General features: G+C 34.2%; 1 protein-coding gene across 7 annotated transcripts in view; it reads right to left on the minus strand.

Annotated features, from left to right (window-relative positions):
• The window catches only part of ksr2 (kinase suppressor of ras 2), a 216,187-nt gene that overhangs the window by 140,589 nt on the left and 53,013 nt on the right, over nt 1-22,585 (minus strand). For 6 of the 7 annotated variants that reach the window (XR_012406063.1, NM_001423542.1, XM_009301241.5 and 3 more), the window contains 2 exon segments: nt 17,644-17,679; nt 12,351-12,852 (listed from right to left, as the gene is read on the minus strand). Coding sequence is in view for 6 of the 7 variants with exons in the window: in NM_001423542.1 (NP_001410471.1) it covers nt 12,351-12,852; nt 17,644-17,679 (538 nt within the window). In the remaining variant the exon portion in view is untranslated. 7 annotated transcript variants of the gene reach the window in all.

Below are 22,585 nucleotides of genomic sequence, written 5' to 3' on the forward strand. Positions count from 1 at the left end.
GCTATAGACCTGAACAGTGCAGTGACTTACTTTATATCGAAAGAAACGAAGATATCCAAAGATGCCTTTTCAAGTTGTGAAGAAATCTGTGTTTTTGAAACTAATTATTTATTTATTTAATAAATTAATTATTTTCTTATTTTAATAATTTTGCCTGACATGTTTATTGTTTCAAAATATTTTAAATGTAAAAAAACATATGATCAATGGGGGGGAAACGTTGTTGTTTTTTACCCAGACATTTAAAAATAACTTATTTTAGACCAGTTATTACAATACCGGGATGTGAAATCATGATATATTTACCCAAAGTTATTGTACCGTCAAAACCTTATATTGGCCCATGCCTAATTTTACGTTTTCATATACCTTATGCAAGACATACAGTACGGGGTTTCTGCAGGTTTCACAGAGTCAAACTTAACTCATTTTAAGACATTTTAAGACATTTTTAAGACATTTTTAAGACCATTATGAATAAAATTTACTACCCATAATAGCCTAAAGGCTAAGGAATGTTTGGCCCAGATGGAAAAGATTTTTATTTGCCCTTTCAAAAAAAAATTATAATTTAATACATTTAATAATACAATAATCCATTATTAATTAAAAAAAATAAAAATATTTTATTTTTTAAATATTTTAAATATTGTGTAAAAATAAGCAAGCTCTACTTGTATCCATACACTTTTTTTCAACATAAACCTTCTTTAAAATAAAAAATAAACAAATGTTTTAAAAGCTTTAAAACCATTATAAACTAAATATATGCACAACAATGTGTCCAGGTCTGTGTCCTCAGCAGTAAATCCTAGAGAACTTTAAACAAATGTTATTGTAAAGAAAATAATTAAACCATTACCATAAATTGAGTTAAAAATGACCTTTTTAAATAAAAAATGTAAAGATTTGAGATGATTGTTGGTGATTGTATGGGTTTGGCCAGATTTGGTAGCAATACATGAACAAAGGAAAATGAAGACCTGTTTAACAAAGAGTTAGGACCACCAACACAATATTTCAGTAAATTTAAGACTTTTTAAGGCCTACAATTTGGATTTTGAGATTTAAGACACTTAAGACACCCTGCAGAAACCCTGAAGTAAGTGGTTTCTTTTGCCTCATTTCCACTGAGTGATACAGTTCTGTACACTGGGAGGAAACTCACACCAACAAGGGAAGAACATGCAAACTCCACACAGAAATGGCAACTGGCCCAGCCGGAATTCCAACCAGAGGCCTTCCTGCTGTGGGGTGAAGGTGCTAACCACAGAGACACTGTGCCACCGCCATGATGTCAAAACACATCAAGATGACATCTAACATTGGATTAAAATGCAAAAATTGATTACAGAACAATAATCACATTTCAAATGATCTGAAATATTCTGAAAAAGTATTCAAATTTCACCGGATGGCTAATAATTTTGTTTTTAACTGTACATCAGGGAAGAAGATATGACTGAAACTTGACTTAAATTGATTTTGAGATCTGTTTCATGCACGAATTTGCCATATGATATTGAAAGATCTAAAATTTAGCACAAAATCATATGGATTATACTTATGGGACCTTTATATTGTGTGTTTTCTATTTCACTGATCCGTAATTGTATCTTTTTAAAGGGATAGTTCATCAAATAATGAAAACTTTATTATTGTTAATTCACCCCTATGTCGTCCAAAACCTTAATTACGTTGTTTTGATGTGTGAAAATATTTGTGGTCCAACTGTAATTGTCATTCGTTGCCTTTCGATGCATTCACATACCAAAACAAGAAGAACAGCAGGGAACAATGGACCAAAAATCACCTACTTACACACATACACAAGATAATGGCAGCACAGCGCAAATGACATCATGAATGAAAACCAGAGAGAAAATAACATTGGTATTAGAGCTTCATGAGAGACACATTCTTGCAGTCTCCATAATACAGATTCCTTTCATATAATCCTAGAGAACGGTGTGCTAGATGAACATTTGAATGATGTGAGAGAATTCCTGTCCGAACTCATTAAAAATCCCTCATTATGAATTCTGGAGCATTTGTCAGAGTGTGTCTCGGTGTGTGGGGGTCAGAGGTTAATGTGAGCTGTCAAAAGGTCTGTAATTATGAGGCAGAAACATGGTGAGCTCAGGTTTAAGGCCACATCTGTCCCTCAAAAATGTCCAGCATTTTTTCCCCAACTCAGGCTCATGAAAAATGCATGGCAACATTCGTTCATTTTCCTTTGGCTTAGTCCCTTATTTATCAGGGGGTCACAACAGCGGAATGAACCGCTAACTTATCTAGAATATGTTTTACACAGTGGGTGCCCTTCCAGCTGCAACCCAGTACTGGGAAACATCCATACACACTCATTCACACACATACACTATGGCCAATTTAGTTCATCCAATTCATCTATAGTGCATGTCTTTGGGCTGAGGGAGAAACCGGAGAACTTGAAGGAAACCCACATGAACACGGAGAGAACATGCAAACTCCACACAGAAATGCCAACTGACCCAGCTGGGACTCGAACCAGCAACCTTCTTGCTGTCAGGGTGATAGTGCTAACCACTGAGCCACTGTGTCAACCAGTTTAATTATTTTCACATAAATATACGTGTTACATTAAATGATGATGAAACTTTATTTCAACAATAATTTGACAGTTTATTTTCACAGAAACTATGTTGACACTTGCATTTAACATTCTTTCTAGTGAGCTCCTACAGTAGCCAAGTTTAATAGAAAATGTATTAGTTAACAACAACAAAAATGCACCAATTAAAACATTTCATGAGGTCATAACCTACACTAGTGCAAAGAGCCATTTAAAAGTGAGCTTACATTTACTCATATGCCAACATAGGATGACTGTACTGTACTGTACATTTGACTGCAGTTTCTACGTAAAATGAATGCTAAGAAGTTTGTTTATTTTCACACTAATTTTTACACTATTTACAGAGACATATTATTGATTAATAAAGAATTTCATGTAGTTTTTTGCATAACACCAAATAAATAACATAAAACAGCTGAAAGTGTTGATAATATTTAATTGTATCAAGATTATTATAGTTAACGAAAACGAACGAAAAAAAAACAAAACTAAAATTGAAACTAATTGTGGTTAACTGAAATAAAAATAAAAAACTAGAACTTACTGAAACTGTATTGTGTACATACAAAACTATCTGAAACTAACTAAAATTATAGCAAAAGCCTCCTTCGTTTTCGTCTTTGTAAATGTATTTAAGACATAATCTTACTGTAAGCCTTTTAGAAGTAAATATAATTCACGCTGCCTGTGTTTGAGTGGAGTCTGTAGTCCTGCTGCCATTGGCCAGATCAAGCCGTTGCTCCCGCGACAAAAACAACGAGTGTACATGACAGCAGCACGGTGACAGCATTAAATACAGAGACTTAAAAGTATTACTTGTGCCCAATAATGGGTTTTATTTCTGTCATAATCTCGAACAAATCTTTTTAACCAGATCTTTTAAGTGAACGATTGAACTAGTTCACCAAATCGAACTGAATCATTTAAAACGGTCTCCAGTAAGCACTTATCCACAAACTACTTACTTTTTAGCAAGCCAAATACCCCCCTCTGACTCGAAGTAATTCAGAACTTCCTATCACTACTGTGATATTAACATGCACATCCCGTCCCTGCACTATATAAAATATTCCTTATCAATTTGTATAATAAACTTTATTAATAAATCAACTGATGTCTATATGATATAGGCCTAACAGCGGCTGCAACATCGCTTGTATCTGGTTTATCATTTTTTGCCTCCTTTTTCGTTTGGTTTATTCGATGCCTTAATTTTACCTGGCAATAAGGAATTTACATTCATTTTAATGCTTATTAGGAGTTTTCAAATAAAAAGCCAACAGTAAATGATGTATATAAAAAATATATAACATTTACAGCTCTATTTGATATATAAGATTCAGTTTCTAGAACATTAATATTTTATAACAGCAAATTCAGTATATTAACTCGATAACATGCTCAAACTCAAAATGCAGAGACGTCCTTTAAATAAAGTTTAAATAACGTTACAGGAGATCAATGTGGAGATCGGCTAAAGTTAATTTTGTCTTCCTAATTATTATTTCAGACTCATAAACAGAGTTATTGCTAGATAACAATTACCTGTATTTTCCCCGTCATAGCTAGGCATGCATGTATCAGCAAACTAATAATAAAGCCAGATAAACAGTGATCCATCAGATCCTGTAGGTCAGAAAGTATAGTTTACTGCTGAACTCATTTTATCAGTTTGTAGATTCTTTGGTTTTATATTGGGGTTTAATCAACAGTACAGAGCAGGGCTGGAATCGCGATCTTGCTGCATTATTCTCGAGTCCGTCTGAGAGCATGTGAATGTGGAATGTGTATTTGGTGATGTCAGGATCTCGGGTTATGGTAGTCCATTTTCACTGTCCTGAAGGTGATAATTAAATCAACTGCTAGTCAGCCGGGTCTTTCAGGACTCCGCAGGGGAAAGGTGTTCCTACAGCTCTTTGTGTCTTCAGCACTAAAGCTGGATCGCAACTCTGACATTTGTATATTTATACTTATATCATGTCTACACTAGACGACTGCTAGTAGTCTCGACAGTGGATGCAAGAAAAACAAATGTTCTAAGTTTATTTGACGGTCAAGTTGGAAGAAGTAAGAACATTTGAAGAAAAAAATGTGTATCTTAGGTAAGGAAAAAACAAACAAGTCAAGGTTAAGTAAATGGTGGCAGAATTTTAATTTTTTGTTGAGCTATCCTTTTTATTCTTTAAAGTGTTCATGATTGATTTCTTTATATGAATATAATAGTTATGTCTAGCTGAAACTGTGGTCCTCCTTGGTGATATCTTATCTATTTTTAGAAATATTTATATGGATTTTTTATGCAGTTTTGATTTTTCCTCAATCAGAAATATTTGATTGGAGAAGACTAAATTCTAATATTATTTGTTAAATGTTTAGATCAAAAACTAAATACACGTAGTACCCACTTTCATAAAGTTGTTTTATAGACATAAAACAATATGGTTTAAGCCAAGTTATTTATTTTTCATTAGCTCAAGTGATAAAATTTAGGTGTAAACCGTTACCCTAATTTTCTTTTCAGTGAATGCAAGCCAATAGCAACTGTACCGGCACTTTGAGAATCAGAAAAAAAAACATTTACAGGCAAAACTAAATTAATACCAGTGGCTACTAATGATACACCTTTCAACTTTTTTTGCCCTGAGGGTAGAAAATTAGCAAGTTTTAACTTTGCACTCACAGAAAATCCAAGTAGGTATCATTGCAGCCCAGAGACCTGTGTGAGGGATTGGGAAGGTGGGAGGGATTACACCGCAAGTAAATTAAGTGACCTCCAAGTGGGAGGGACTTAAACCACAAGTAGGTTAGGTCTAGGAGGTGTAGGTGAAGCAGATGTTAATAAAACACAACAGGTTACTGTGGGGTTGGGTTTAGAGTTGGGGTAGGTGTTGACATTTATAAATCACAATATTGGACTCTGTGTCATGTACAAGACATTAAATAAATAAAAACTCCAGGTTTGTACAGCTCACTTGGAGCTCAAGTCCCACCCACCTGGAGCTGGCTCCAACCTCCGTTCATAGCCTTCTCAGGAAATCTCTCTGGGGGCGGTACTTGTTCCTAACAGCTCCTTAAAGATACATATCAATACCTAAAAAATGCAAATGTGTACCTTAAGTTAAACTTAAAGGTCAAAAGTGTACCCTAAAGGTACTAATGTTCACCTGTATGGTACAAAACTGTAGTTTTTAAAAAGGTACCATCCAGGGACAGATTTTGTACCTTTATTTCTGAGTGTGTGGGGTGAACTATCCCTTTAAATAACACTTTGTTTTTTCTCCAATTTAAACAGTCAATATTAGACAATGACAGCATCTCACCAAGATGCATTCAAAATCTGTAGACACATCCTGCTAATCATCTTTCATTCAGCTGTGGTCCGATCAAATCAACAAAAAACCCAAATCCATTGAGACTTAAATATGAAATGCACATAAAACTACCTAACACACCTATGCGGACAGTGTTTCTTCTTTTACAAGCAGCTGTTTTAATGAGATATCTGTAGCACCAACACGTCATTTAATGAGCGAGAACTGAAAACGCTGCATTTCTCAATCAGCTTAAGCAAATATGTAAATCCGGCCATAAAACAATTAACAGTTCGAATGTCCTGCAAATGGTGATGAAACACACCATTATGAAGCATTAAGGCTTTGTGGAGAATGTTCGCTTCGAAACAATGTGGGTTTGACAGACAAGCTCATTAGCTCTTTCAAAATATAAACTCTGCAGCATTATGAAAACCTACACAAATGACTAATATTCTGGAGAATTTGGGCAAAGTTAAACAACGAGCTTTGGAGAGTTTACACAGATAAAGTGCTTTTTTTTGTCCACCCTTTTCACTTGAAGTGTTGATGTCTATAACTTTTTAGTTGTAAACTTTTGCACAATATTTTATCAAAGGCTAATGTAGCATATACACTTTAAATTTTGTCAATTGAAAAACAGTAATATTTAGTTAATATAATATTATCAAAACTAATTAGAAACAACAAATGACAAATTCAAAAAATCTATTTTAACAAATAAATTCAACTTGAATAAAACTAAATCTACAAGACTAAAGCATTTTAAAAGGATTTAGTTTGAGCAAATACCTTAAACTTTGACAAACAAATAGTAAAATTTACACTTCTTTTACATAATACTTATTTAATGTGAAATGCATCTGTAAAATACATATATAAAACAATAAATGATATATCAATGAACATTTGAAATGACACTGAAAAATGGAAAATTTAACTTATATGTTTGATTAGTAAAACTAAATCTGTACAAAGAAATAATATTTAAAAATCTGTTATTTATCTGTAAAATGCATATTTATTTTATAAGATAATAACTAAAATCTTTTAGAAATACACACAAAAAAATCAATAAAAAACTTTTAAAATCAAATTGAATTCAAATTAGAATCAATCAGCCCGGAAAAAAAAAATAACTTAAAAAAATTATATATGCCAAGGAAATGTATAGAATGTTTGATGGTTTTAGGCAAAGTATTAAAAATATCAGTTTTTTGTAAAGATTGTACACAATTATCCTAGGCATTTTATACAATTTCCAGGCACTATATAGAATGACAAGGGTCATTTAAGGTTCTTTTACACCCAGACTTTTGTTGGAACCTGTCTTTAGTTAGCAAGCCCAGTTAACCCAGTTATCCAGCAATCGTGCTCGGATTCCGCAAATTCAATCGCTCCATGATCACATGAAGGAGGTGGTCTCGGCTCGATTGAAACAAACTCTGGAACGGATTGTAGTGAGAAAGCAAAACGATCCAAATTAGGCTTGATCACAGTGTATAATGGATATATAATAAGCATATAGCTATATGAAGAGAGAATTATGAGTAGCAAGGGATGTCATTCCTACCAGTAAATGTGCGTTTCATGCCAAATACGAAAGTGAAAGCATGCTGAGCTATTAACGAGAGCTGTTTATCCATTAGGAAAATTGACTAAACAACAGGCTTTGTTTTATCTGTTAATTCTCTCTATAATGTAAAGCCTATAATGCACAAGCCAGAGGCTATGTATTAGAGAGTCTTACCTCTGATTTAAATTTGTTGACGATGTCTGTGGGTGTCACCATTCAAAATTAAAGCACAACTTTTGGCTTATAATGTCTTTTTGCACATCGTCATAAATTGAAATAAGGACCCATTACAGCTGAGCGGGACTCTGCCGGAAACTCTGACTAATGTAAGGGGAGTTAATTCGCAAGTGACTTGTTTTAGCTCTTTTGGTTTGTTTAAAAACCTTGTCGTGTAAAAAGTGAACCGCACCAAGAACAAAAATAAACATTTAATAAATTGAATCTTTGTTTCGGAACAAAAAAAATAAAGTTTGATCCACAGGTGTGAAAGCACCCTTATGCAAAGTGTCAGAAGAGCACAACAAAAGCCTTTATTGATCATTACGTATTTTAAAGTGGAAGGAATACGAAATAAAACATAAGATGTTCTTACTGGGAAAAACAATGACAGCAGAACTGAGAATGAACCATTTGTTACAATATTGTCTGTGATGTAGTAGTGGAACCTCATACCGGCAATCCACTGTCTTACAATAATGTAACACTCACATTCTTCGATCACCATCATCAAACAATGACCCAAGTGCTGCCACCACCAACATCATTGGCAGGACAAATGGCGGAGGTGGGCCAGTGCCATACTTTCCCACTTTTCGATAGGCATTCTATACATTTCATTAATGCTGTATATTACACATTGCCAGTAACATACTGTTTATAACAATTTTTAAAACATCTGTGAAAAAAAATAGTTTAATTTCTAGTCAAATTACTTAAAATTGTTAAACTGATTAAAACTAAATCTGTATTTTAAATAGAATTTACTAAAAGCATCTGAAATTACTTAATAAAGAAATCTATTTATTTTGCAAAACATTATACTCAAATAATTTGCAAATACATGTGAAACCTGAAACTAAAATACTAATTCACTCAAATACTTTGAATTTAAATAGAAACCAAACAGCTGGAACAAAGACACTGAATAAAAAAACACTCAAAAACATCTGCACAAAAAAAGATTTGTGATGTGTGAGCCTAAATTTATTGCTACACAAGGCAAAGGTTAATTGTTTCATATAACGACTGCCTTACGCAAACATAGCAGCGTCTGCTGGCAAACTGTCCTGTCCGTAAATCAGCAAAGTCTCAAATGAACAATACAGGTCCCAAATCAAGTCTAGTGGAGGCATCGGAAAAGCTTTGTCCTGATTGGATTTGCCTATTTGCTGGCATTCACTGCATCCAGGCCTTATTAAAGGGACATGGAGAAGGTCTGGATCACATCAGAGCAGAGGGACTGCTCATCACCCGTCTAATGCCATTTAATCCACTTTACTCTACTAAACTAGAAAGTCATGGCTCTCTGCCCTTTCTTTCTCTCTAGACAATGCAAGACACAAGAGAGCTCTAACCATCACGTAACCCTATAAGATATTATTGATATGAGCTATAAGCGGGGGATAATCAATAGATTACCGTGTGTTAAGTAAGGGATAAAGTACATCCAGACGGCTGTTATTGCAGAATAAAGACCGAGAGGATTATTCAATTCAATTCAATTATTTGCATAACACTTTTTTACAATTATTATTGTTTCAAAGCAGCTTTACAAAAGGTGCACATTTTGTGAATTACAATCAAACTTGGAAAAGCTAAGGTTATAAGTTACCATAACTTTATTAGTTACTAATAACTTGACCTAATGGCTTTTAACAGTTAAAGTTAGTGTATATAAACACAGTTAACCTGTAGTTATATAGCATATAGGTGATGTCTATGTGTATGTCTATGTGATGTCTATGTGTTGATGTGTTATGAAGTGTGTTTGTGTATTACTGTAAGTGTGTGTGTTGTCCTTTCAGTCCTTGATGGTTAGCATCACCTCATTATCAGCAGCCAACGTGAAGCTGAACATTGTATAAGACTAAAGGGCTTCATTCTATGAAAACAACCGCCTGGATAGCGTCGCCATACTGGAATTTCGGTACTGAATCTTTAAAAACATCCATTTCCTGCTATAATTTAAGCACTGCTGATTGGCTATTGTGTTCACGTGCTGTGAAGTTCATCATTTAATCATTCCTCACCACTGTACACCAAGTGCACAGATACAAGGACAGTGAGTATGTTTACATGGACACAAATAATCTGATTTTAATACGATTAAGACAATACTGTGATTAAGAGTGTACCATGTGAATGTGAATTTTGATGACCTTAATCTGACTACAGTCATAATGGAACTAAGCCGAAATAGAATTAAGACATGTGGAGTATGCCTATTTAGTCTCATTCTTGAAGTGCAGTACAGACATGCAAACATTTGCGATCAAACTATGACCGTTATGTAGGACTTTTCACCATGTATTGCGATAGGATAGTCCATACACACACAGCTGTTTTACACTATTCTCTGCACCTACCAAGTCTGTAAAGGGCCACAGACACCAAACATTTCCATTTGGCGTGCGGCATCAAACACCATTAAAACAACACTCTTCCACCAGTCCTTACTTCATACTCGCATCCAATATCTCGTTTGTCACGGGGGCATGCATGAAATGTTCATGAATAAAAGTGAAACTGCCAAACTGCAGTGAAAGTGGTCAAATTTAAAATGAAACACCCGAAATTACATGAAATTCCAGAGGAAACGTTGGATGTAATGTGGTGACGCAGTGATGTTAATCGATCTATGTGCTATAACATGTAAAATAGGATCATGAAAGAAACATTCAAAAAGCAACTCATGGAAACATCCTTATCGTATTATTGTCTTATTCAGATTAAGGCAAATAATTAGATTTCTGATGTCAATGTAAAGCCATGATATCACAAGATCAATGACCTATCAACCAACACTAAAAAAGTTTTAAAAGGGACTTTTTATCCACCTTATTACGAGACGTAAAATAAGTCTCTGATATCTCAAGAGTGTGTATGTAAAGTTTTAGCTCAAAATATCCAACAAATAATGTTTGACAATTTTTTGAAACTGTCCTGTTTAGGCTTTGATTCTTACTGTGCCATTTTGGTAACTCTCACTTTAAATTCAAATGAGCTCTTTTCAAAAGAGGGCGGAGCTAGAAATGCCCAAGTGTCAGCATAGTGGCAGATTCAAAAACAAGACTAATGTCCTATGCTACTGAGAGAGAGAGATGATCACTAATGGGTGAGGCTTATATTATATATAAAATATAATATATATATATTTATATATATATATATATATATATATATATATATATATATATATATATATATATATATATATATATATATATAATTTTATTTTTTTTAACCATTAGAAGCTGGTTAAATTCACTGTTTGAATGTTGCCACACAACTGTGTTTAAACCCCTTCTAAAAGTGATATTTGCATAATAGGTCCCTTTTTAAGAGATTTCTTGAAACATTCAAGAGATTCCTTATAGAAGTCGGCAAAGAATTATATAACTTGTACAAAAAAAATAATAAAAATTAGCAATCAGAATCACTGATGTAAAAAAGAACAATTCATCACTACCAAATAAGCACAACCCAAGCTCATTCTGCTTACGTAAACCTATATACATTTCTGGAGAGAGCAAAACACGTCCCAGTGTACGTTTTTTTGCAGTTTTTGTTTTTGCGAATTCACCAGAGGCCACTGTGTAAGCTTTTTCAGATCTCAAATTTTTCTCACAAGTGCCATTTGTGCCTACTCTTTTCTCATTAATCCACCAGAGGCCACTGTTGACTTACTGACTTACTGACTGACCAACCGACTGATCCCCCCACCGATTAACCCGCCCACCCCCTTCCTTAAATCCAACCTCAGTGTTTTTATTAACAATCCAGGAAAAGAAAAGCCCTCGCAGCCGCCTGATTTTTACCACGTTTTCAGATTTTACCACATTCTCACCCTGTTATTTACTTGTTTGTTTTATTTTTTGGCTTTAGTTTTTGTCTCACCTGCATTCTGGAAATTTAGCTTTTAGCGCTAGTTCTACCAGAAAGACCTAATGTCACATCACTCGTCACAATCAGTTCCAACCAATAGCCAAGAGACACAAGAAATACCTGATGCCACATCACTCACCACAATTAGTTCCAACCAACAGGCAAGAGACACAAGGTATCAAGGACAAAAATTGTAAATAATTGGAAATCCGGCGACTGCAATAATCAAACCCTTGGGAACAACTGTGGTCGGAACCAAAGTTCACAGGTCTGTGTTCTCTGAACTGCTATCAAGCGATGGACGTCTTCATTCTGATAGCTTGCCGCCGAACCATAGCTCATTACCATAAAGTTGACTTCATTTCAACTCTCCTCGACGCTCACGCCGGCGAAGACGCACCGCGCTGCTCCTCGCCGCTTATCGCCACCTATCGCCGCTGGCTCTCATTGACAAATGAATGACTTCCGGCTACTTTGACACTCTCGTGAACGTACGGTCAGGCTACTGAACAAACTGGTAACAGCAGGAAAGCAGTCCATACGGAGGTAAGCAGTCAGCTGGTATTTGCAAAAAGGATCGACGTCATACCGCCTCGCAGCATTCGCTTTAAAGATGAAATGCAGCCATATGTAGTTCTGGCTACATAATTCACGATCTCCAGAAATCTCTATAGGGCTACGTTTTCAGAATGAGCCTATGTAAAGCCAATGAGACTATGCAATATAAAGCAGCGTGACTCACTTGGGTGTCTGCGCGTCGTCTATTCTGTTGCCCAGCTGGAACTCGTGAGATTTACTGCGGTGCAGAGCTGTAAACCCGGGCAGCAGGTGGATGAGTTTCCGGCTGGCAGGCGGTGGCGTTCCCGGGGCCTTTAGCTTATTCCTCCGCCTGACTTGGGGCGTCCCAGGAGGGGTCATAGTGTTCACTACTAGGGGAGTCCGAGGAGGAGTGTGTGCGAAATGCCTCTGTCTGGGGGATGGAGGCAGAGAGTGGTGTCCCGTCTCTAGGGGTGAGGGGAAGTGAGCGTCCACCGTCAGCCGGTCTGAGTGTGGGTGAGGAGAGTAAAATGGGGGCACCAGGGCTTGGGGACTCTGGCATAAGTGCTGGCTGTAGCGTGAGTGTAATTTGGGGCTCTGGGAGAGTTGGAGACGCACCCACTGACTGTGGTCAGACGGGCCCACTGGAGTGTTTTCTTTGCCCGACTCAGATGTGGGCCACTGGATGGACCAGTCCTGCTTGGATCCTGCGGGACACGGAGAGAGAAAGAATGAGAGAGAGTGACACACTCAAAAAATGAAGTTTGCTGTTTATTCAATCTACTTACAGTATTTAAAATGAGCTGAAACAACACAATTCTTATGTACAATCTAGGGTTATGTACAATCTAGGGCTGATTTGATTTGGCCTAAAATCTAAATCTATATATATATATATATATATATATATATATATATATATATATATATATATATAGTCAGAATTATTAGCCCCCTGAATTATTAGCCCCCCTGTTTATTTTTCCCCCAAGTCCTGTTTAACGGAGAAAAGATTTTTTCATCACATTTCTAAAAATAATAGCTTTATTAACTCATTTCTAATAACTGATGTATTTTATCTTTGTCATGATGACAGTAAATAATATTTGACTAGATATTTTTTGAAACACTTATACAGCTTAAAGTGGCATTTAAAGGCTTAACTATGTTAATTAGGTTAACTAGGCAGGTTAGGGTAATTAGGCAAGTTATTGTATAACAATGGTTTGTTCTGTAGACTAATCGAAAAAATTATATAGCTTGAAGAGGCTAATAATATTGTCCTTAAAATGGTGTTTAAAAAATTTAAAACTTGTTTTACTCAAACCGAAAAAAACAAATAAGACTTTCCCTAGAAGAAAAAATATTATCAGACATACTGTGAAAATTTCAATGCTCTGTTAAACATCATTTGGGAAATATTTAAAAAAAGAAAAAAATTCAAATGGGGGCAAATAATTCTGACTTCAACTTTATATAAATATATATATATATATATATATATATATATATATATATATATATATATATATATATATATATATATATATATATATATATGTGTGTGTGTATATATATATATATATATATATATATATATATATATATATATATATATATATATATATATATATATATATATACATATATATATATACACATATATATATATATATATGTGTGTGTATATATATATATATATATATATATATATATATATATATATATATATATATATATATTAGCGCTGTCAAAATTAGTGCGTTAACGCATGCGATTAAGTTTAAATAATTAACGGGTAAAAAAAAATTTACGCAATTAACGCAGTTGCAGGTTTTTTTTTACTTCCTGTTTTGGTGGACGTGTGTTTAACATGCAAGAAATGTGGATAAGACCAAGGAAGCCCTTTTTGAAGGAAAGTTTCAGTATAAAACACTTAGTTGCATCACAGGTTATCCAGAGTTTCATGCAATTTCGGGTGTTTCATTTTTAACTTTCTGTTGTAAGTTGATACCGCATGGCGAACAGAAAGAAAATCCTCCGCATTTTGTGACTCTGTGTTCCTTTAAGGTAATAAAATCACTGCTTAGGCTACACGGTAGAATTTTAATAAGAGTATAATCTTAATCATATTAAAATCTGAGTATTGGTGTCTTATGTGAATGTACTCAGAAAGTCTCTGGTGATGTCGCAAGCTGTCAAAGACAGGGCATTACTCTGCCTTTCAGCATGAGCCCTCCAAGTTTTGCGTGTTTCCTCATTAAACGCAACGAAAGCGTTTGCTTCGGGTTGTTGTGTCAGAATCCTTGTGAAAAACAGTAATACTTTAGGACGCTTAGTTTAAGCAAATTTGATGAACGTGATCATGCGTGTTGAATCTGATGGGAGTCGCTCCCTCCAGTGTGTTGTGTGTGTGTGTATGTGTCTGTGTCAGGCCCGTTGAGGGGTGTCAGGGGTAAAGTGCGCGACGTATCTGAGTAGGGGCGTGTGCGCGCGAGACGTACCTATAAAGGACGGTGGGAGTGAGTTGCGTGCGACATACCTGCTAGGAGGGATGCGGGGGAAAGGAGTGTGCAATGTATTTAATAACCGGTTTGCGAGAGATTATCATTCATTTGCGGGAATCCGGGAGTCTCTGTGCATTTGCGGGATACTCTTAGTCTTAGCAACTGGTTGAATGTAAAGGAGGATTAAGCTAAATTGTTTCTACTCTATAACTAATGTTCTCAACTCACAGCAATAAAACTTTACAATGAGTGCAGCAGTTTGTATTCTATAGTTTATTATAATTTTTCATTTTTCATATCTGCAATTCCTGTATTTTGGCATTTTTTTGCAGTCCACCTAGAATCCAACATGGAAATCAATGTTTTCTTTATTGGCATTGATTGTTTTGATATTTAAATGGCATTAACATGCCTGTGCTTTTATTTCTGTAATAAATATGGCTGTCAAGCCAGGATCTTGATGGTTTATTGTGGGTATGTTGTTTATATGAAGAAATCTGTGTTACAAGTTAAACAAAAATTCTATTAAACAATTATATTTAGAATTTTAATTCTAATAAACAATTATATTTTGAATTTAAATAGTTTTTGTCTTGCGTTTACATTAATTTTAAATTTGAATAGCCAAAATTACAAGTTTCAGTATTTTAAATGCGATTAATTGCGATGAATTTTTTTAAAAAGGTGCGATTAATTAGTTAATTTTTTTTAGCGATTGACAGCACTAATATATATATATATATATTTATACACACACACACACACACACACACACACACACACACACACACACACACACAGTTGAAGTCAGAATTATTAGCCCCCCTGTTAAAGTTTGTAATGAAAATTTAGTATTAAAATCATATGCCTTTTCAAATCACATATGTAAGATCTTCTATTGCTTTTTTAAGTTGAAAATCAATTCAAGAGAGGGGGGACAGGGGGGGTGGAGGTTTGTAATGGATGCAATGAAAAAGTCTTGAGTGAGATAGAGATGAAGGAGGAGATGAGGAGAAAGTGCAAAAAAAGGTGATCAAAAGCAAACAAGTGATGAAATGAGAAAGGACAAGGGAAGGGGATGGAAAAGATGAGATGAGGTAAAATTAGACTAAAATAGAATTTCTTTGATATGGGTTTTTATGAACGATGGTGAACTGAAAGAGAGCAAATAATTACACAATACATAAAATCAATATTTATTTTTAAATCTTATTTACTGAAATAATGTAAAAAGAATTTGATCAGACAAATGTAACTTAATTATAAAAACTGTAGGTTTGTATAATGATGATTTATTTTCATAATCCTGCACTTCTGAACTGAAAATAAATCAGTTAAAACAAACAAAAATGTCAAATGATAATTTAAAATAAGTTCTTTGAAGAAATTAATTGAAAACATCTAATATTTTTTACTAAATAAACTATTTTACATAGTATTTAATAAAATAATTAAAATAAAACTGAACATTTATCCAGTTATACAAATAAAAAAACATGAAAGAATAATATTTATTTCATATTGTTTACTTATAGTTTATAATTTATAGTTAATTCATGACATAAAAATTGCACAAGCAAACTGAACTTGATATATGACAAAGTTGAAGGCAAAATTATTACTCTTCCAGTCAAAATGTAATTCCTATTAAAATATTTCATAACTGCAGTTTGATGGAGAGAAGTTGTGTTCAACAACATAATAGTTTCAATAACTATTTTTTTGTCTTTGATGACAATACATAATTATTACTTGTTATTTTGCAAGATTCAGCTTATGATATACATATATATATATATATATAGCTGAATACTAGAATCTTGTTAATGTGTGTATGTATATATATATATATATATATATATATATATATATATATATATATATATATATATATATATATATATATATATATATATATATATATATATATTATGTGTGTGTGTGAGTAAATCTCCCCTTAAGAATATTTATATGGGCTACACAGTGACACAGTGGGTAGCACGATCACCTCACAGCAGAAAGGTTGCTGGTTCGAGCCTCGGCTGGGTCAATTGGCATTTCTGAGTGGAGTTTGCATGTTCTCCCTGTGTTGGCGTGGGTTTCCTCCAGGTGCTCCGGTTTCCCCCAAAAGTCCAAAGACATGTGGGTAAGCTAAATTGTCTGAAGTCTATGTGTGTGAAAGAGTGTGTATGAATGTTTCCTAGTGATGGGTTGCAACTTGGAAGGGCATCCGCTGCGTTAAACATATGATGGATAAGTTAGCGATTCGTTCCGCTGTGGCTCAGACTAACAAAGGGAGTCAAAATGAAAAAATAATAAATAAGAATATATATATACATATATATATTTAAAGGGAGTAGTATATATATATATATATTCCCTTGCACCATTAATAATTGATATTGGGAAGTGTTTGAGAAATTTCACAGGGGGGCTAATATTGTTTGTAAAATAACTATTTTTCAATTATATTTTCCAAATATCAGGCATTATTTAAACCTCAGCAATATATCAATCGACCAAAATAGACAAAAAGAGCTGAGACAGCATGAGATCACAAAATACATGAGGAATAATAAAGAACACATAAGATGAGCATTTCTGAGATTCAATTAGACAGCTTATAAGAATGGAGAAGAGAAGCGAAGAGAAGAGAAGAGAAGAGAAGAGAAGAGAAGAGAAGAGAAGAGAAGAGAAGAGAAGAGAAGAGAAGAGAAGAGAAGAGAAGAGAAGAGAAGAGAAGAGAAGAGAAGAGAAGAGAAGAGAAGAGAAGATGAGTTTGATACCAAGTGCCAGATGAAGGATGTCAACAGTGAAGAGACTCAGACCGCATCTATCATGACAAACAGACAGAAAGATGAAAGTGACTCTAACATGTCTCAAATGTAATGAGTAGTGAAGCAAACACAACACAATGACCACACACACACACACACACACACACACACACACACATACACACTTGTGAATAACAAAAAGACAATACTCTACCTCCATTACTGTGTAATTTGTCATCCTCAAGTTGTTCTAAGAAGAAAAAAACAAACATAATGAATATTCATAAATGCATAATCAAAAGCAATTCAATACATAAGCATTAGTTTTACCTTGTACCTTGAAAAAAGAAAACAATATAACTGCAATTAAGAAAACATCCGTGAGCATTGTTTATATTCTTTATTTAATTGCATTTCAGCTAGGTTTGTTTTTGTGTTAGGTAGAAAACACGATTAAAGGATCCTCTATTTAACCCTTTTTGGATTTCCGAGCAAATCCGTGTTATAATGGAATCACCACCAACACCTTTAATATTGAATAAAATGCCACAAATATGACAAACATAAAGCTCATGTTGAACTTTATCTATTAGTGGTCCACCTTTTGTTCCAGAAAATGACCATCATCCATCATGTTGTTTTTCAGATATCTTTTCCTCCTCTCGAAAATGATTTTGTGTTGACATAAACGCAGAATAATTCAGTTCTGTCCTTTTTTCAATGCACCGGCATTAAACTCTGCATTACCACAAACAGAAAACCAGCAGACACAAATTAAAGGGATAGTTCACCCTGAAAAGAATATTTGCTGTTCATTTACTGACCCTCAGGCCATTTCGTAAGTAAAATAAGATTATTAGCTGAAATCGTGGTCCTTGGTTATTCATAAAATGTAAGTCAACATCTACCGGCATAAAAGAAAAATGCATACAAGCAAGATTAAATTAAAATCCGAGGCTCCTAATGATACACAGAGGTTATATGAAATAAAATTAACAGCCTATGCAAAAAAAAATTGCAGTATTAAAAGATTAGTTTAAAGTTTGATTTTTCGCACCTCGTAATTTACTCACCATCGGTAGATCGGTAGGATCGGTAGAGCTATGCATCGATGAATTTACTCTTCAGTGTTTGGACTCTCAGTAAGACTTTAAGCCACACTGAACTGAGCTAAACTGAACTGAACTTAAACACTAAAAACTAAACTACACTGAACCAGTTACTATGACCATTTATGTGAAGCTGCTTAGACACAATCTACATTGTATAAGCGCTATACAAATAAAGCTGAATTGAATTGATTATTATTATTATTATTATTAATATAATTAATATTATCAGGTAAAACTTTATTTTGATTTCATTTGAGTATTAGTGGACTGACTGCTTAATATCTGTTGATGCTGCTCCTTCAACAGACATTTAACTGACTATAAGAAACTTTCGTCGCGCACTCCACCCCTGACACCCCTCAACGTGCCTGACACAGACACATACACACACACACACACACAACACACTAGAGGGAGCGACTCCCATCAGCAAGTACATGTTAACTTACACTAACACTAAGCCCAACCTAACAGTCTTCTTATAATCTAAAGAGAATTAGTTGCAGTGTAACTTAAATTCAACAAACAGACCATCAAAACAAATTGTGATCAACTATTATTATTATTATTATTATTATTATTATTATTATTATTATTATTATTAATATTATTATTATTATTATTATTATTATTATTATTATTATTATTATTATTATAAATACATCATCAAACTAACTCAAACACCACCAGAGGTTCAAACAATGACTTTCGCTGCCTGTTCAAAGTATTTAAAACGAGTTAAAACAACACAATTTCAACGTTTGTTTTAGGACAGCTTAATTGCTTTATGTTCAATTCACTTAATTATGTAAAAATTGATTAGGTTAACCTAATCGATGTGTTGTGACAACATTAAAGGTGCAGTATGTAAGTTTGACACTCAGTGGTTGAACTAGGTATTGCACCCCTGCTTCAAAACGCACAAGTGCAGGTTTCCAGATTGATGACAACAAATGCTGATTTAAGTTGTGTTCTAAATAAAAGTAACGCCATGTGATAGATGGAATATTTTTTACATTAAAAGGGGTTTTTGTCCTAGCAACACCTGAAATTTATATTTTAGAAACAGCTTCTATTCCTCACAGGTGAACAACAGGAAAAACTGACAATGATCACCTCAGGTTCACCCTTATGTGCTTTGTTCAGTGTTAAATGCTAATAATGTGAGTTTGAATGCTATTTTACTTGACATTTATTGCCATACTACTGAAAGCAGTGGCAGATAGTTCACCTCAGATATTGAAAATAAAATAACCATTTGAAACTGAACTTCAGAACTGTGTCTCAGTGTAAACCAACACATATCAGTGATTCAGCAGTTACATTGATTAATGTTAAAGAGGTTAAGTATTAATTAGAAAATACCTCACCATTTTGTTGGAGAGCAGTGAGTGTACTATTCTGTGCTTCTGAATGGCTGTATTTAAATTTCTGACATGTTTCGTCTGGTGCAAACATGCAAACAGCCCAGTTGGTTATGATGGCAAATTTCATCACGTAGCTTGTTGTAAGGACATGGGGTTACAAAGTAACCTGCTCATCTAATGTTTACGCTTGTAATATTTATATGATTTGCTAATTAATAATCACCTCATGTGGAACTCTGAATCTGCATCTCATTTCAGTGTCTGCTACTGTCCATCTCAGTCACATACTTTGAGAGAACTCATGACTGAATAAATGAAACACGCTGTTTCCAGAAAGGCAAGCCAGGGTGCTAAAATATAACTGGCTAAACTAGCAGTGTTAAAAGACCGAAACAGACAGAAGTTCCTGCACGTAACTTGCATTTCCAAAGCAGAATGTTTGATTTTAGCATTGTTTTTCAGATAAACAAGTATGTTCACTTTGCATGTTTCTAAAATATCAGCAAACATATAATATTGTTATGCTATAGAAAAGTAAAAAACTTACATACAACAAATTTAGGGATTGTGTGGAACCCAGCATTTTTACAGTGTGTCTTATGAGGCAGGATGATGTGTTTATGTAACAGACATATTTCTCCTTTTTTTTTTACTATAAACTCCAATCACATTTATGGCAGTTGTTGAAGGCACGTTTTGCTTGACTGATGAATAATGATATGCGTTTTACATTAACATTCTGTATAACATTAGCAACACCATGTCATTGTTTTTTTGTTCGCCATAATCGTCTGTGGTAAACAAACTGTGTGGTAAGTGGTTTCCACAAGATTATTCACAAGACAAATTTTTTGTCATCCGTCATACATGTCAAGTTGTTTTTTAACGTGCATATATAGTTGAAGTCATAATTATTAGCCCCCCTGAATTATTACCCCCCATAGGTTTGTTTTTTTTCCCCCAATTTCTGTTTCACAGAGAGAAGGTTTTTTCAACACATTTTTAAACATAATAGTTTTAATAACTCATCTCTAATAACTGATTTATTTTATCTTTGCCATGATGACAGTAAATAATATTTTACTAGATATACTAGATATAAGATACTACTATACAGCCTAAAGTGACATTTAAGGACTTAACTAGGTTAATTAGGTTAACTAGGCAACTTAGGGTAATTTGGCAAGTTATTGTATAATGATGGTTTGTTCTATTGACTATCGGGGAAAAAATAGCTTAAAGGGGCTAATAATTTTGTCCTTAAAATGGCTTTTAAAAAATTAATAACTGCTGTTATTCTCGCCAAAATAAAACAAATAAGACTTTCTCAAGCAGAAAAAATATTAGCAGACAAGCTGTGAAAATGTCCTTGTTCTATTAAATATTATTTAGGAAATATTAAAAAAATAAGAAAAAAATTCAAAGGGGGGCTAATAATTCTGACTTCAACTGTATATCATACACATATCATTTAAAATTTTTAAATATTTTTGTTACAAAACCACATTGATCCACCTTATAACACATGCGCTATAGCCCCTGACAGAGTATTGATATTGACAGAGTATTGACAGATTTATGCATTTTCAGAAGCTTCAAAATAAAAGCCATTTCAACACAGCTCTATATTCAGTTATTTTCAGGGTTCAGTTTAACCCTTTAGTAGATCACTTTCTAAAGTAAATGTATTATGAAGTGAGCTGTAAAAAGTCTTAAGCTGTGGGAGTCTGAGAGCAGGTCGCTGCTGGGATTTGATTGATGGCGCCTTTATTTAGAATAGCTGAAAGTCAGGAAGATGGATGGAAAGCCACACGGGGAGATATGCTACAGAGCATCAAACTCATCTAATAGGTTAATTGTAAAAGTGATTCAATTTTTGATATTTTTATTGGTTTAAATCTGCACCCTGCACACATACCTATTAAATTAGGTATTGCCAAAATTTATGTAAACATTTGTGAATAAAGGGGTTTTAAGTAGACATACATATACAAGAAAAACTATCCATATTATGCAAATATAATGGTGGTCAATCCCTGTTTATGAAACGTTAATATAAGGCAGGAAAAAAGAAAAGCAATTTAAAATAATTAAAGACTGTCCCCGCAATAACCTAGTTGTTAGAGCTCCGACATATGGCGCAGTACGTCAGGGCGTCCCGAGTTTGAATCCGCCTCTTTCTCTCTCCAACTTCGTTTTCTGTCTTAATAATCTAAGGCCAAAGGCCAAAAATAAATAAAAATGATTCAAGACTGAGATTTTAAGTGCAAGTAAATTTTACTTTGATGTTGCGACAATAAAAAGTAGGGCTGTCAAAAGATAATTATTTTTCATTTTGAGTATTTTACATTTGGTGTAAAAATAAATCCACATTGAAAAAAAAACCCATTCCACTCTTTAAGTCCCATTCCAGAACTAACTCCTACTGTAGATAACAGACAAAACTTTCTGAGAAAAAAAGAGAAAAACATCAAAAGTTTGTGTCAAAGACTGTTAATCAGTAATTGCCTGCAACTCACAATCCAGCGACTCCACACATCAACAAACACCATTACTGGAGCCTCCCTCTTGTGGTTTAAACCTGGACTGCGGCTCAGCGGTCACAGTTCACTACCCACAAATGATTCCAAGAGCTCTTAACAGCCTCGCTTCCCCCCCTTACAGGACACGGCAGCTC

This window comes from Danio rerio, chromosome 5 (genome assembly GCF_049306965.1).
Source record: "Danio rerio strain Tuebingen ecotype United States chromosome 5, GRCz12tu, whole genome shotgun sequence".
NCBI classification, from domain to species: Eukaryota; Metazoa; Chordata; class Actinopteri; order Cypriniformes; family Danionidae; genus Danio; species Danio rerio.